The sequence below is a fragment of the Mrakia frigida genome (assembly GCF_051309035.1).
Source record: "Mrakia frigida strain ATCC 22029 unplaced genomic scaffold BDY24scaffold_25, whole genome shotgun sequence".
NCBI lineage: Eukaryota > Fungi > Basidiomycota > Tremellomycetes > Cystofilobasidiales > Mrakiaceae > Mrakia > Mrakia frigida.
This window is the reverse complement of record NW_027481256.1, coordinates 410,781-424,246: the sequence shown is the minus strand read 5'-3', so window position 1 is coordinate 424,246 and position 13,466 is coordinate 410,781. Positions and strand designations below refer to the sequence as shown.

Sequence of the window (13,466 nt, the reverse complement as noted above, 5' to 3'; positions counted from 1 at the left end):
TAGGAGTGGAATGATGGCTATAAGGTAGGAGAATTCTACGAGGAGGGAAGGAGGAAGTTTATCAACAACGAGGCTAACCATCTCACGTCGCTACAACCCCTTCCTTCTCCCTTCGCTCGCCCTCGAGTGAACCTCGTCGTTGAAAAACGTACCCTTTACTCCTCGTTCTCGTTGCTCTCTGACGCTCCAGTCATCTCGTATGACTGCCTGACCCGCTCTGTCGACGACGAGGCCGGGGTTTCAGCTCGAGGTCCTCGAATCGAGAAAGGAAAGTCGAAGTCGATGAGCGACTCACGAGAACTTCCCGATGGTCCAGCGACGTCCGAGGCGGGAGCGTGGGAGGGAGAGCGCGATCCTCTCTTCCTCTTGGGAGGAGTGGGAGGAGGGCAGTACTGGACGTGGATGGGTTGGAAGCGAGGTCGTGGGTTCCAGTAGGAGAGAAATCGTCCCTCGAAGTCGTAGTTGCTGACGTCGTTGAACGAAGCGTGCAGACGAGGAACAGGGAGGATGGTTCCGAAGCTGGGAAGGATAGGGTGGCGAGACGATGAGCTTGAAGGGGGAAGGGGGTTCGTCGGTTCCTCGTCCGATGGAGCGTCCTCCTCCAAAACGACTCGGTTGACCAGAACTTCGTTGAGAGAGGAGGTAGGAGCTTGAGCGAAGTTGGTGGGATTGCAGGGAGCGGCGAGTGGGTTCAAGGAGAAGGGGTGGGAGTTAGGGAGAGGATAGATGAGAGGTCGGGCGAGTCCGAGGGCTGAAGGAGGGACGACGACTTCGACCGATTCCTCCTTGATCTTCCTGACCTCCAACGGCGACGATCCTCCCCAGAACCCTCTTCCGTACTTCTCTCCTCCCAAGCCCTCATCCTCCTCTTCCTCCTTCTTCTCGGAATCCTCGACGGACTGGGCGAACTCGAACGCTGGCGAGTGGGAAGGCGAGAAGGTCGACGAGGAGGAGATGGCGTCTTCGTCGAGAGGTGTTCCTCCTGGCGAAGTAGGGATGGGAGTGGGAACATTGAGAGGTCCGAGATCCGATGTTCGAAGCTGTCCTCGCATCCAAGGGTCGAGGAGGTGGAAAGGTTCGTCGTCAGAACCGAGGGATGATTCTTCGCTGCTGGAGTTGGATGGCGAAGACGACGTCGAGCTCACCAAACTCTCCTCCCTTTTGTTCCTCTCCTCCGGTTTGCTTCCAACCCCTACCCAGCTCCCCTCTTCGTCACTCTCCATTCCTCCCTCTTCCTCGTCCCCCTCCATCAGAACTCCCAATACCTCCCTCCCCTTCGCCTTCGCTCGCCGATCCTCCTCCTCCTTCCTCCTCCGCTGGGATTCCGCCAGATCCCATTCGGCATGGTGGTTGAACTTGAGCGTAACGACGGACTGCTTCGACTCCTCCACCCGTCGCTCGAGGGCGTGCTGGAATCCGGTGGCGACTCGAACTTCTCGGAACCCGAGATTGAGATCCTCGGTCCCGCTCCTATCGACAAGGGCTCCGACGCCGACGTTTCGCTGAAGGGTGATCCAGGAGTAAAGGTTCGCTTCCTGTCCAGCTAGGATGGCGTTCATCTCGTGGGCTGGGAAAGGAGACTCTCCCACCCGCTTGAGGAGATCAAGGGCTCGAATCTCTTCCTTGAGGTAGCGCTCCCCCGCCGAAACCATCTCCTCCCTTGTTCCAGAGGCGACGACTTTGGGTTCCTCGGCGGCAGTGTAGACTTGGTTGTAGACGTTTCGAGGGATGGAAGGTTGGAGAGTGGTGGGGAGTTCGTTGATGGAGGGAAGGGAGGAAGGGAAAAGGTGTGCCATTTTTGCTGGAGAGGGAGGAGAGGAGGATGGGACGGGATGGGAAGGGGAAAGGGGTTTCTTGTTCTGAGAAAGGCGGGTCTAGACTACCCGAGGGAACTTTACACGTAGCAGAGAAGTGGGAGATCTCTTGTTCTGCTGGTGATGGTCTATGAGGGAAAGAAAATGCGAGGAAGGCCAGCCTAGGCCTCTTCAAACGACTTTAAACCGCTGAAACTTCCGCTAGCTCGACTGAATTTTGCTCCCTTCGTTTCTCCCAGTCCTTCCTTCTTCCCAACCTTCAACCCACTCTTCCCTCAACACTTCCGAACCCCGACTCCTCTGCTCTCGATCTCTCCAGAGTCCAGGCCTCCTGGCTTATGGACGAAATCGAAGGCTCGCTCCTTCCCGCCTTCTCTTTTTTTTTGGGACGGCTCATCGTGAGTCTAATCCTCTTCCTCGTCTTACACATCTTCGCTGACCTTCCCCCTCCTTCTTTTCTTTTTCTCAAGCATGACTCTCCCAGTTCCTGGTCGTCGGAAGTCGTCGCCGTTGGTTGAGCGTCTCCGAATCGGTGGTGGTCGACGCGTCGTTCATCCCTCCTTCCTTTCTCATTTCCCTCAGCCTTTCATTCCTCTTCTCCTCCCCTTCCTTCCCCCGCTTCGAGCCGACACTCTCCGATCCTTCTCTTCCACAGGATGCTACGATTACCAGGACCGATCGTCGCACAGCAAACCTCTTCGTCGTCCCGCAACTCGTCCTCGGTCATGAGTCCTCCCTTCGATCCTTAGAGTTCGTTTCCTCCCCTTCCTTCTCTTAGCCTTTGCATCCGCACTCCTTCTGACCTCCCCTTCCTTCTCCTTCTTCGAACTCTGCAGCCCAAACCTTCGTACTCAACCCTCCCGTCGTTTCTTCTCGTCGCGCCTCCCTCCTCCTCTCTTCGTCACGAGCAGCCCTCCTCTTCTTGGTGTCGATCCTTCGGAGGCCTTATGGAAAATTTATCGTGAGTTTGTCGTGATGTTCCCCTTCCTCCTTCGCGTCTACCCTCCCCTTCCTTCTACTAATCTAAGCCGTCCTCGTCCTAATCTTACACTTCTCCTCTCCTCACTCCTCCCTCCTCTTTCCCTCCCTCTTCTCCCTCCTCTCCTTCCTCAGGATCTCGTCCATCGTCGGTGGCTCCACCCAGACATTCCAATCCTCCTCGCTCTCGGGAGTCTCTACGACGATCGGTGGCTTGTTGATTCGAACGTCTTTGAGTTTCTTGACGTGAGTCTTCCTCTCCTTCTCCTTCGTCATCTTCCCAAGCCTGCTCGATCTCCTAACCTGCCCTTCCCCCTCATCTCCCTCCTCTTCTTCGCTCTCGCCCTCAGGCTCAGCAAAAGGATCCGCTTCCCGCTCCTCGGCTCTCCTCCTCGCTTCCAACACCTGAGGATCAACTCGCTTCGCCTTCGGCCTTTTCGACGCGTCTCGAGGGATACTGGGATCTTCGACAGCTTCCCCTTCGGCTCGCCCTTCGAGGATATCGATGTCGACGTCGTCTCGGGTGTAGTAGCGGCGGATTCGGACAGCAGCGACAGCAGATCGAAGAGGCGTTCCGTCGAGCTCCTCCAGGACGAAGGCTCCCTTCTCGCTCCTCTTGATGACTCGGTAAGGCCCTAGGTAGATGTCCTCTTCCTTTCGTGAGTGCTGGAAGTCGAGGGATGAGTTCCTGATGAGGACGAGCTCGCCGTCGAGGATGGGGTTCTTGAGGAGTTGGGAATGGACGCGATGGAATTTCGAGTTGCGGTCGTCGACGCTCCTTGTTCTCGCTACTCGAAGTCGTACAGCTGCTAACTCCTGGTCCTCCTTCTTCTTTTCCAGCTGCCTCATTCGCAAGGCCAGCAACTCCTCCGTTGTCTTCACCTTCTCCCAACCTCTCACCAAAAACGTCCCTTCGATCCAGTCGAGCGGGAGCGTCGGTTCGACTCCGAAGACGAGACGGTAGGGAGAGAAGCCTGTTGTCCTCTTCGTCGTTACTCGGTCTGCCCAGACGGCGAGTGAGACGAGGAAGGGCCACCGGTTGATGTTCCCTCGGCAGCTGTTGAGGATAGCTTTCTTGACAGGTCCGTTCCCTCTCTCCAACATTCCGTTCGCTTGAGGATGGTAGGCGGAGCATGTGATGTGAGGGATGTTGTAGGTTTCGAGGAGGTCCTGGACTTCTCCCATGAACTCCGTTCCGAGATCGGAGGTGACTTGTCCTGGAACGACGCCGCGAGAGATGATGGACGAGAAGAGGAATTTCGCGACTGACGCTGCTGTTTTCTTCCTCAACGCTTCTCCCTCTACCCACCCAGTGAAATCGTCTCTCGCCAAAACAATGTACCTATACCCTCCCGCTCTCGGCATCAACACCAGGTCTATGCTGATCTTCGCGAAGATGGTCGATGGAAAGGTCGGTTTGAGAGGTTCGTCGTACCGCTTCAGATCTCGGTGTTGGCAGTCGTCGCAGGTCCTGACGTATTTGGCAACGTCCTCAAACAGTCCCTTCCAGAAGAACCTCTCAGCTATCCTCTGGTACGTCGCTCGAGTTCCCTTGTGACCCATCTCGTCGTGAGACTTGAGGAGGATTGACTGACGCCTCTTCTTTCCGACGACGACTTCTCGTGGCATCCCTTCGCTCCTCCGATAGATCCTTCCCTCCCTCAAGAAGAAGTTCATTGCTCGCCGATGGAGTTTGGCACGCTGGTCGATGGTGAATCCGTCGGGAAGGCTCAGGTTGCCGAGGTAGCGTCCGAGGAGGATCCATCCCTCGTCTCCCTCTTCTTCATACAACTCCTCCTTCAGCTCGTTCGTCCCTTTCACTCCACCTCCATCCTCCTCGTCTACCTCTCCTGTCAACGCGTTTCCTTCCGCATAATACTCTACTAACCCTACCATTTCGTCCAACCAGGCTTCTGCGTCCTCCTCCTCCTCGTCCTCAGGAGCTCGCTTCCTCCTCGAGAGACCGTCGACGGCGACATGCTTGGCTGCTGGAACGTGGACGAGCGTGAAGGTATAGAGCTTGATAGCCCACAACCATCGCGTCATAGCAGCGTTGGGGAGTTCGGGGGAGGAGAGCATTCCTTGTAAGTACGACGCGTCGACTTCGCAGACGAAAGGTCGGCCGTAGAGGTAGAGATGCGTCTTTCTCAACGCTCGGAAGAGTCCATAGAGCTCGAGCTTGGCCTGACTGTACCTCGTCTCCCTTTCGTTCAACAGGACGGATCCGTATCGAGCGACTCGTCGTTTTCCGTTGGCGTCGACTTGAGAGAGGGAGAATCCGACGGCTCGAAACGACGTGTCGACGGAGAGGATGATTGGGTTTGGTGATTCGTAGTCCAGAGGTGCGATGAAGTCTGATTCGGCGATTCTCTTCTTGATTTCGTCCATGGCTGACTGCTCCTTGTTCCCCCAGTAGAACTCGACGTCTTTTCGAAGGAGTTTCCTCAACGGCGCCGTTACGATTCCAAAATCCTGGATCCACGCTCTCGCTTGGGTGATGGTTCCCATGAATCCTCGTACGTCCGTTCGATCTTGAGGTGCTGGCCACGTCTCAACTTTCCTGAGAGCACTCTCGCTGACCTTCCTTCCTTCGAACGAACAGCGGAATCCGACGATCTCGATCTCGCTGGCGAGGGCGATGAGCTTCTTCCCCGAGAACGTTCCTCCAAATCGCTTCATCTTGTGGAGGACCCGGTTGAGGTTGACGAGGTGCTCGTAGACGTATCTTCGGATCTCTGGATTCGATGCCATCTTCTCTGGTTCTCCCGTCGACGCGTCGATGTACTTCGATTTTCCTCCCTTGACTCCGACGTCGTCGACGAAGATGCTGACTGGATCGGGGAGCTCGTCCTCGAGGATAAAAGATACGGTCCTTTGGAACTCGGCGACTGCGTTGGTAGATCCTTGAGGGAGAGTCCTGAGTCGAAGAGGTCCGATGGGGGAAGCGAAGGTCGTCGCGTCTCGACTTTCCTCGGCAAGGATTCGTTGACCGTAACCGTCCTGGAGGTCGAGTAGGCTGTAGCACGCTCTTCCTGGGAATCCCTCGACGAAGGCTTCGATAGAAGGAGGGAGTCCAGCATCCCGAATGGTGAAGCCGTTGAGCGTTTGAAGGTCGTGAACGATTCGAAGAGCTCCCACTGCTTTCTTGACGACGAGGAAGAACCTCGAGCGGTAGGCCGACTGACTCCTCTCGTATACTCCTCCTTCGATCTTTTGCCTGAGGAGCTCGATCACGTTTGGCAGAGCCGCTGCTGGGATTGGTATCGGTTTCGACTGCCAGGGTTTGTGCTCGACGAGATGCTGATGATAGTCGGGGATGAGATTTGAATCGAAGACTCCTTTCTCCTCCTCCGTCCACGATAAGGCTCCTTCATTCTCGTAGAGTATGTGGGCTACCAGCCTTATCTCCTCCTCCGAGCATGTGGGATCGACGAGTAGGAGAATGGCGGCTAGTCGCTCCTCCGTGAGACGCGTCCCGAATCGAAAGGGCCCTGGGTGGATCGGAACTTCTGGGAGATCGTCCAAGATATCTGCTGGCCTGATCATTCGGGGTTGAGTTCCTATCGGTAGAGCTGTGTCGACGGGTCGAACCTTCCTCGCGACGGTCTTGTAGAGAGTGTTTGTCTCGGCCTCGATCTCGAACCCCCCTCCTTCGAAATCGCCGAGCTCGCCTTTCCTTCCTTCCATCTTCCACAACCTCTCCTCCTCCCCTTCTTCCGGATTTTCAACCATTTCCACCTCCTCTATTCCTCCCATCCCCTCATCAACCTCATATCCACCCCAGCTTTCTTCGCCCAAACATTCAACTCCCTCCTCGTCGTCCTCCAATCCTCCGCATCCGGTTTCCTCTTCCTCCCTTCCTTCCTTCCATTCGACTTTCCACCTCCAGTCCTTTGCTTCCTCAGGATCTTCTCCCACTGCTCCTCCGCCAACAGAAGGTCCTTCCCTCCGAAACCATCGACATGGGGTTTCCTGGGGGGGGTCGTTGAGGTCCAGAGGAGCGGAATCAGGCCTTTCGTCGAGATCTTCTGAGCTCGACTCTCCTTCCTCCTCCTCCTGCATGGTTCGGCCGTATTCGTCCCTTCCTTCGGCTCGTAGAACCTGTCGGGACCATCGCTCATCCTCCTCCAACTTGGTAGCCGCTGCTTCCCCCTCTTCATCGGAGGAAAGAACCCATTGCCATCCATAGCATTCCGAGGTGAACTCTTCCTCCTCCTCCTTCCCTTTCTCCTCCTTCGAGTGCTGAGGCTCTGCTTCGACCGGTTTCCCTTTTGGTTTGGCCCCTTCCTCGTAGACGCTCCATCTAGCAGCTCGAACGAATTCGAGGTTGACCGAGGACGGGACGGCGAGCGTGAGAAGAGAGAGGTTTCGGAGATCTCGAGAGTACGCGTCGTTCCAGCTGTCGAGGTTGTTCATTCGACGGAGGAGAACTTCTCGGGTCCTTGCGACCTCTAGGGTGAGTCCTGCATTTTCCCATCTCTTAGCTGCCATCGCTACCTCGGGGTCCCTCCATCCATGGGCGGAGTTGGCGTCGGTTTTGAAGGTTCCGACGGTCGAGTTCAACTTGAAGGTGCTGACTCCCTCCTTTGTCCCCCCTACAGGCTCTCCTCCAGCAATGTTCTCATTGGCCCCAGGAGTAGAAGTCGACTGGGTCGATTTGTCTGAGGTGAATTGGGTGAGCTCTTCCTCCGAACTCTCCGACTTCCCTTCCTCGACCTCCTCGCCGTCCTTGAATCGCTGATTCCAGGTCTTCATTCCTCCTGTGCTTGGTTTAGCTACCCTCGAGATGTGCCTCCTGGCTTCTCGGACGAACTCGAGTCGGACGAACGAGGGGATCCCCTGCTTGATGATGGAGAGACTGCGAAGGTCTCGAGCTCGCTCCTCACTCCAGTCGGGTTGGACGCTATCGATTCGTCGGAGGAGGATCTCTCGAGTCACCTCGATTTCTTCGGTGAGTCCAGCATCTTCCCATCGTTGAGCGGCTTCCTCGTTATCGAAGAGGTTCCTCGCAGCGCCCTGGATCCCTTGACTGACCTCGTTCTCGTGTCGTCGGATTTCCCTCAGGACTCCTTCGTCAAATTCCCTTTCTCGCTGCCGTCTCGACTGCTCCTCCAGCATCGTCACCCAAGAGAGGTTGGAGTAGGTTTCGATCTGTCCCCATCGCTGTGGTGATCCTTCGAAGGCTCGAGATCTTGGATGTCGAGGTAAGTCCAACGGGTTGAGTCCGACGAGCTCGATCGTCTGGGGTTTGGAACGGAGGACCGCCTCTACTTCGAACCAGAAGGATCTTCCGAGAATTATGGGTCTGGGGACTCGATTGCTGGTGTAGAAGAGGGAGGCGAAGTGCTGGTCGTTGATGATCATTCGGACGCTGACCGTTTTGGCCTTCCTTTCGTCGAAGTAGTCGTGCTTGAAGCCTGATGGGATTCCTCCGTTGAGTGTGATGAGCTTGAAGAGGAGAGCGGTGCTGATGAGGTTTGTGTTGCTTCCGATGTCTCCCAGCTTTTCGGCGATCAACTGTCCCGTCATCCAGACATCAACCTCCGTCGTCGCGTAGGCTCGAAGCTCGGTTCTTCGATCTCCCTTCCCGTGGTGGACCATTACTCGGTCGAGGTTCTTCATGGGATCGCAATCTCGGCGGCTTCCGTGGTCGTATCCTACGAGAACGTCTTTGTCGTCGAAAGGTTCGCACTCTTCTCCCTTTTCCTCGGCGCGTCGTCGCTTTTCGTCGTACTCCTCCCACCTCCTCTCCTTCTTCCGCTGATTTTCTTCCTCCTCCTTCTCCAGCTCGCCCAGTCTCCTTGTCAGGTACTTCAGCGATCTCTCGCCTTCATCCAAGACAGATCGACGTTCCACGGGAACTCCTTGAGTCTCGTCGTCGACGATGGGGAGAATAGGCGTCGCATGGCCATGCTTTTCCTCCTCCTCCTCCTCAGAATCGTCGTTCTCGAGCGCCGGCGAACTGTCCTGACTGGAGGTCGCAGAACTTTCGGATCCTTCTCCCTCGAACTCGATCTCTCCGGACCCTTCGTCAGTCCTCCATCGGAACCACTTCCTTCCTTCGACCCAGTGGACCTCTCCTCGGACGTCCCCGATCCATTGTTGGCCCAAGAGGATCCTCGATCGGTTCGGAGCGGGGACGACGTAGAGGTCAGTCTCAGTGAAGAGTCCGGCGGCTTCGATTTGGACGTGCTTGCATTTCTCGGTTGAGTCCTCAAGGGAGCTGCAGGTCGAGACTTTGGGCTCGTTGGGATGGTCCGCCAGGGGGAGTTGGAGCTTCCGTCGCAGCTTCTCGGTGAGTACGTTGATCCCGGATCCGTCGTCAATAAGTAGGCTGACTTTCCTCCCTTCGATGGTTCCAGGGATGTAGTCGAGACTCTCGTCTGGGTCAGGTCGACGCGACGATCCTCCTTTGGCTTCGGTGGCTCCTCCTCCTTCCTCCTTCAAGCCCACTATCTTCCCCACCTCAACATCCTCCACCTCTTCGACTTCCTCTTCCTCAACGAACCCTTCTTCCACCAAACTTCCCTCCATTCCAACCTCACTCTCCGACGATCCCCCTTCCTCCTCCTTGTCCCCTTTGTCCTCCTCGCCCTTTGTTAAACCTTTCTCCTCTCCAACATCGGCCTCCTTCAACCTCTCCCCCTCTTCGATACCAACCTCCAGCGTTCCCACCCTTGCAGCTCTCATCGTCGACCTTCTCTTCCTGGCGGGAGGCTCCTTCTCGTCCTGGGGATCTTCCGACTCTGAGGTGGACTCTCCGTGGTCAGACGTCGAGACGGTGCACGGGTCGTCGAGTACCATCGCGTTGGAGCATTCTTCCCTCGAGTAAGGTAAGTAGTCTCGTCGCTTCGGGTCGTCCTCGAGCGTGACTTTGATCTGTCTGACCCCCTCCTCGGTTCTCCATCGGAACCACTTCTTATCCTTCACCCAGTAAAACTCTCCTCGAACTCGGTCGATCCAGGGTTGACCGAGGAGGATCGAGAAGTTCCCAGGATTCGCCGTTACGTGGATGTGGGCTCTCGTCTCGAGACCTCCAACCTTGATCACGACGTCCTCGCACACCCCGATCATCTTCTCTCGACTGTTGTTGGCGGCGATCATCGTCAAGTTCGAGTTGGGATTCAAGGCTAGTCCGAGTTTCTCCTGCGACCTTTCCGCCATCAGGTTGATCTCCGAGCCTGAGTCGATCATGAGAACGACCTCTTCTCCGTTGACCTTTCCAGTGATTCGATCCAGTCCGCAGGCGAAGAGGAGTTTGCTGGAGTCCGGGACTGGGGTAGCGGTGGTGGCTTCGTGAGTGTAGGCGATGCTTCCGTCCTGTTCGATCTCTTCCCGCTCTTCAGCGAATCGAACTCGAGCTGACCCCTTCATCTTTTCTTCTACCTTCTCAACCCTGAAGGTCTTCGTCTTCCGTGCGAGGTAGTCGTTGGCAACCTTGGAGATGGCGGCGAGTTCCCGAATCGTCAGTTCAACCGTCGCGTCGGAGATTCGTTCGAGGATGGCGTCGAGGTTGGTTCCTTTCTGAAACTCAGTCGTGTTGATCTTTCCGGCTGACCTTTTCTCCCTCTCTCCTCCCTTCTCTTTCTCGACAGGCTCCTCAGCGGCCATCTCAACGTCCTTTGGCTCCTTCCTGACTTCGCTCAAAGGAGACCTCCTCTTCGTCGTGACGGGGACGGGAACGTTGGGTCCGACGAGGTCATGGAGACTTGGACGAGTACGCTTGACGCTGGGTTCCCCTCGTGAGTAAGGACCATTCCCTTCCGAAGCTTTGGAGTTGGGTTGACGTTCCGCTGCGTTTGCTTGCCCGAATCCAGCGTGGAATCCCTTGACGAAGGCCGTCTCTTCGTCCGCTTCGATCTCGTACGTGGATTCGCCGAAATGAAGACTCGAGGCTGGGATCGGATCCTCGGTAGCTCCAGAAGCGGTTTCGAAGAAGATAGCGTCGGCTTTGTACCTGGTGTAAGCTTCTTGCCCAGGTTCGTCGTCCTCTCGAAGCTCTCCCTCTTCTTCCTCCTCCTCCGTCTCTCCGTCCTCCGACGAAGCTGACTCTTCCGACTCTTCTTCCTCCTCCTCTTCATCCTCCTCCTCCTTTCCATCCCCAAACTGGCTCCCTTCCGACTCTCCTTCTCCGTCCTCGTCTTCCTTCTCGCTCGCCTCTTCCGTCTCTCCCCATCCATTCTCCTCGGGAACGTCGTCTTCAGCAGGCCTGGGTCCCCAGTACTCGATCTCCGTTTGGACGGCTCCGGTGTTGGCTCCCGCTTGCTGGGCGAGTCGTTCGTTGACGGTCGTTTTCTGTCGTCGGTCTCGAAGGCACAGGGCTACGGGACTTCCATCGGGCCAAACGATTCGTCCCTTCTCGACTCGAATCGTTCCTGAGCTGAGGTACGTAGTAGCTTCGGGGCAGAGAGCTGGAGCGTGTCCGATGTGGCTGCAGAACGAGCAGGGAGCGGGAGCGTTGTTGAGAGGAACGGTGGGAGTAGTGGGACGGGATTGAGCTTGGTGGAACGCGTCTTGTTGAGGGGGGAGGGAGGTCCTCATTCCTGGAGCGGCGTAGCCTCCTGGGTTTGACGAAACAACTGGTTGCTGACTACCGAATGCTTGGGTTTGCACAGTGCTCGCTCTTCCGTACTCTCCGAATCCTGGTCCTCCGGCGTTGAAGTTTCCTCGAGGGTTCCCTCCGACGTACCCCCCTCTTCCTCCTCCAATGAAGGTTCCTCGTCCAACGCCTCCTCCGTACGGGACCTGGATGTTCGTTGACTGGGAGAAGTGAGGAGGAGCTGGCCTGGAGACGTAAGGGGTCGGGGCAGGAGGAGGGGGAGGAGAGTACTGGACGGTGGAGTTGGGAGATCGTGAGACGACGGGAGTTGGTTTGTTGAGGCACGCTGCGACGTCAGGGGCGAGAGTGTAGACTTTATGGTAGTGAACGGCGTACATGGGCTCGTGTAAGTCCATCTCCTGCATCTTCCGAACGAGTTCTTCGAGATCGTCGAGTCCTCCCTTCGCCGTCGAGTGGCTCTGACTCCTCTTCTCTTCCTTTTCCAGCTGAACGAGTTCGGCAGCTACCTCGAGTCCGGCGTTCTGTTGGAGCTTCCTCGACGTTTGGAGGAGTAGATTCTTTCTCTCGATAGCCTCCCTCTTCTGTCTCATCTCGATGCTCTTCGCCGTCGTTGCTGAGGCTCCGAATCGAATGTCTGCGTCGAAAGCCTTGTGGTTGAAAAGCTTCTTTGCGGCGTTATTGATGGTCGAGTACTTGAAGGGAGCGTCGAGGTTGAACTTGTCGCCGAGACTGGCTCGAATCTCGGGTTCCATGCGGTTTCGAACGCTGTCGGGGAATCCAGACCAGAACTGAAGGTCGAACGTCGCTTCGCTGATCCTGTCCTCCTGTCGAAGCCAGAGAGCAACGGTGCTGAACTCTCGAACGTAGGATTGGAGTTCCATGATGTTCGTCATTGGTTTTCCTCGATATCGATCCGAGAGCTCGATGAGATCGAGAGCGTTGTATCGGAGATCTCGAAGAGGCGAAGGGTAGAGCTCGAGGATTCGCGCCTTCAACTGCTCCCACTTCTTCTCTCGGAACTCTGGAAGGAGTCGAAGGAGGTTGGCAGGCTCAGCGCTCCAGTAGAGAAGGCAGCCCTTGCACCTCTCGGGTCCATCAAGTCCATGGAAGTCGGCGAGCGTCTCGTATCTCTCGATCCAGATGAACGAGTCCTCTCCGGATCCGGTGAATTCAGGAGGGGATCCTTTCGCTGAGAGGGGAGGAAGGTTGATGTAACCTTTGATCGATCGGTGGTTGTCGGACATGGTGCTGGTAAGGTCTTGAGGAGGTAGAGGGGGTACGAAGATGGTGGAAGTGAAGCGAGGAGCTTGGGGAGGGAGAAAAGAGGACGTGTTGGGCGAGGTCGGGGTTGGTGCCGGATCCGAAAGCAGAATGCGAACGGCTTGACTTTTTGACGATAAGGGGAAGGGGTCGCTACTAGATAGGCTAAAGAAAAGAGGAACTAATTAATAAGGTAACCGAGAACTGTGATAAGCCGAGATGAGAACAGGGGTGGGAGCGGATGTGGTTGAGAAAGGGAGACGCGTCGAGGCTACTTAGATTACGAGAGGAGAAGGAGAATTAGGCTACCGGGAACTGTGATTAACCGAGATGAGAACGGGGTGAAAGCGGATGGGGTTGAGAAGATAAGCTAGAGTCGGAGAATAAATCGAAGAGCCGAGAGACACTGGAAGAGGCGCGCGTACGGAAATGAAACGATCGAAAAACGAGATTTAGAACGGAGGCAAAGGCTAAATCGAAGTCCGAGACAGGCGAAGACGAGCTTGGAAGTTCCTTGGCGAGAGGCTTCCGATTTCGTTCTTTGTGGTGGCGAAAACGCTACCTTTTGGGGGAGAAGTCGAGGGACGAGTCGAAGGTGGGATTTCCTGGGACTGGGAGTGAGGGAGGGAGAGAGTTCAGAGGGATGAGCGGATCAATGGAAGGGAAAGGAGAAGCTGAGAAGTGGGTGGGTTAGGTCGGTAGAGGTACGGTTGGTGTGAGAAAGGTGGGTGTCGTTCGGTCCTTACAGCCTCCACCACTTGTGGGGACGACTCGGGTTGGGTCTCGTTGAGGGTGTTGGTGGGCTCCTGCTCGGGGGGGAGAGTGGGTTGAACTAAGAGAGGAGTTTCTTGAGT

At 56.2% G+C, this 13,466-nt stretch overlaps 7 protein-coding genes across 7 annotated transcripts; 1 reads left to right on the top strand and 6 right to left on the bottom strand.

Annotated features, from left to right (window-relative positions):
• Positions 1-705: 705 nt before the first annotated feature.
• Positions 706-2,108, bottom strand: BDY24DRAFT_396257 (uncharacterized protein). Its single transcript, XM_076641417.1, has 2 exons — positions 1,201-2,108; positions 706-1,075 (listed from the first exon to the last, which is right to left on the bottom strand). Exons 1-2 carry the CDS (start codon positions 1,794-1,796, stop codon positions 859-861), a joined length of 813 nt encoding a protein of 270 aa, XP_076494729.1. The 5' UTR covers positions 1,797-2,108; the 3' UTR covers positions 706-858.
• A 1,209-nt stretch (positions 2,109-3,317) lies between these two features.
• Positions 3,318-3,872, bottom strand: BDY24DRAFT_323361 (uncharacterized protein; the record flags this gene model as incomplete). The annotated part of the gene is made up of 1 exon (XM_076637044.1): positions 3,318-3,872. A coding segment is annotated over one exon (555 nt), but the record flags the coding sequence as incomplete, so codon positions are not given.
• A 32-nt stretch (positions 3,873-3,904) lies between these two features.
• BDY24DRAFT_134549 (uncharacterized protein) lies at positions 3,905-5,058 on the top strand. The gene is made up of 5 exons (XM_076636035.1): positions 3,905-4,216; positions 4,293-4,325; positions 4,441-4,598; positions 4,702-4,876; positions 5,010-5,058. Exons 1-4 carry the CDS (start codon positions 3,976-3,978, stop codon positions 4,807-4,809), a joined length of 540 nt encoding a protein of 179 aa, XP_076494727.1. The 5' UTR covers positions 3,905-3,975; the 3' UTR covers positions 4,810-4,876; positions 5,010-5,058.
• BDY24DRAFT_396249 (uncharacterized protein) lies at positions 4,910-5,554 on the bottom strand. The gene is made up of 3 exons (XM_076641416.1): positions 5,395-5,554; positions 5,206-5,308; positions 4,910-5,134 (listed from the first exon to the last, which is right to left on the bottom strand). The coding sequence occupies exons 1-3, from the start codon at positions 5,541-5,543 to the stop codon at positions 5,003-5,005; spliced, it is 384 nt and encodes a 127-aa protein (XP_076494726.1). The 5' UTR covers positions 5,544-5,554; the 3' UTR covers positions 4,910-5,002.
• A 244-nt stretch (positions 5,555-5,798) lies between these two features.
• Positions 5,799-6,479, bottom strand: BDY24DRAFT_342822 (uncharacterized protein; the record flags this gene model as incomplete). Its single annotated transcript, XM_076637501.1, has 1 exon — positions 5,799-6,479. A coding segment is annotated over one exon (681 nt), but the record flags the coding sequence as incomplete, so codon positions are not given.
• Positions 6,480-9,154: 2,675 nt separating this feature from the next.
• On the bottom strand, positions 9,155-10,215 carry BDY24DRAFT_396247 (retropepsin-like aspartic protease). Its single transcript, XM_076641415.1, has 3 exons — positions 10,195-10,215; positions 9,727-10,094; positions 9,155-9,625 (listed from the first exon to the last, which is right to left on the bottom strand). Exons 2-3 carry the CDS (start codon positions 9,984-9,986, stop codon positions 9,559-9,561), a joined length of 327 nt encoding a protein of 108 aa, XP_076494724.1. The 5' UTR covers positions 9,987-10,094; positions 10,195-10,215; the 3' UTR covers positions 9,155-9,558.
• BDY24DRAFT_396245 (uncharacterized protein) lies at positions 10,008-11,978 on the bottom strand. Its single transcript, XM_076641414.1, has 6 exons — positions 11,838-11,978; positions 11,408-11,737; positions 11,000-11,177; positions 10,610-10,771; positions 10,195-10,534; positions 10,008-10,088 (listed from the first exon to the last, which is right to left on the bottom strand). Exons 2-5 carry the CDS (start codon positions 11,727-11,729, stop codon positions 10,492-10,494), a joined length of 705 nt encoding a protein of 234 aa, XP_076494723.1. The 5' UTR covers positions 11,730-11,737; positions 11,838-11,978; the 3' UTR covers positions 10,008-10,088; positions 10,195-10,491.
• Positions 11,979-13,466: the final 1,488 nt, after the last annotated feature.

What these genes read in the sequence shown, in the direction of transcription:
- BDY24DRAFT_396245 (XM_076641414.1), bottom strand. Translation starts at nt 11,729, where the DNA reads ATGTACGCCGTTCACTACCATAAAGTCTACACTCTCGCCCCTGACGTC. An exon ending in AGAGTACGGAAGAGCGAGCA is followed by an intron (nt 11,178 to 11,407) that starts CTGTGCAAACCC and finishes GCTACTACGTAC; the next exon opens with CTCAGCTCAGGAACGATTCG. An exon ending in CTTCGTCAAGGGATTCCACG is followed by an intron (nt 10,535 to 10,609) that starts CTGGATTCGGGC and finishes GTCCTTACTCAC; the next exon opens with GAGGGGAACCCAGCGTCAAG.
- BDY24DRAFT_396257 (XM_076641417.1), bottom strand. Translation starts at nt 1,796, where the DNA reads ATGGCACACCTTTTCCCTTCCTCCCTTCCCTCCATCAACGAACTCCCC. An exon ending in GAGAGTGACGAAGAGGGGAG is followed by an intron (nt 1,076 to 1,200) that starts CTGGGTAGGGGT and finishes CTGACGACGAAC; the next exon opens with CTTTCCACCTCCTCGACCCT.
- BDY24DRAFT_134549 (XM_076636035.1), top strand. Translation starts at nt 3,976, where the DNA reads ATGAACTCCGTTCCGAGATCGGAGGTGACTTGTCCTGGAACGACGCCG. An exon ending in TGGAAAGGTCGGTTTGAGAG is followed by an intron (nt 4,217 to 4,292) that starts GTTCGTCGTACC and finishes GTCCTCAAACAG; the next exon opens with TCCCTTCCAGAAGAACCTCT. An exon ending in AACCTCTCAGCTATCCTCTG is followed by an intron (nt 4,326 to 4,440) that starts GTACGTCGCTCG and finishes CTCCTCCGATAG; the next exon opens with ATCCTTCCCTCCCTCAAGAA.
- BDY24DRAFT_396247 (XM_076641415.1), bottom strand. Translation starts at nt 9,986, where the DNA reads ATGATCGACTCAGGCTCGGAGATCAACCTGATGGCGGAAAGGTCGCAG. An exon ending in CGAGTTCGAGGAGAGTTTTA is followed by an intron (nt 9,626 to 9,726) that starts CTGGGTGAAGGA and finishes GAGACTACTTAC; the next exon opens with CTTACTCGAGGGAAGAATGC.
- BDY24DRAFT_396249 (XM_076641416.1), bottom strand. Translation starts at nt 5,543, where the DNA reads ATGGCATCGAATCCAGAGATCCGAAGATACGTCTACGAGCACCTCGTC. An exon ending in ATCGAGATCGTCGGATTCCG is followed by an intron (nt 5,309 to 5,394) that starts CTGTTCGTTCGA and finishes GAACGGACGTAC; the next exon opens with GAGGATTCATGGGAACCATC. An exon ending in CGAAAAGACGTCGAGTTCTA is followed by an intron (nt 5,135 to 5,205) that starts CTGGGGGAACAA and finishes ACTTCATCGCAC; the next exon opens with CTCTGGACTACGAATCACCA.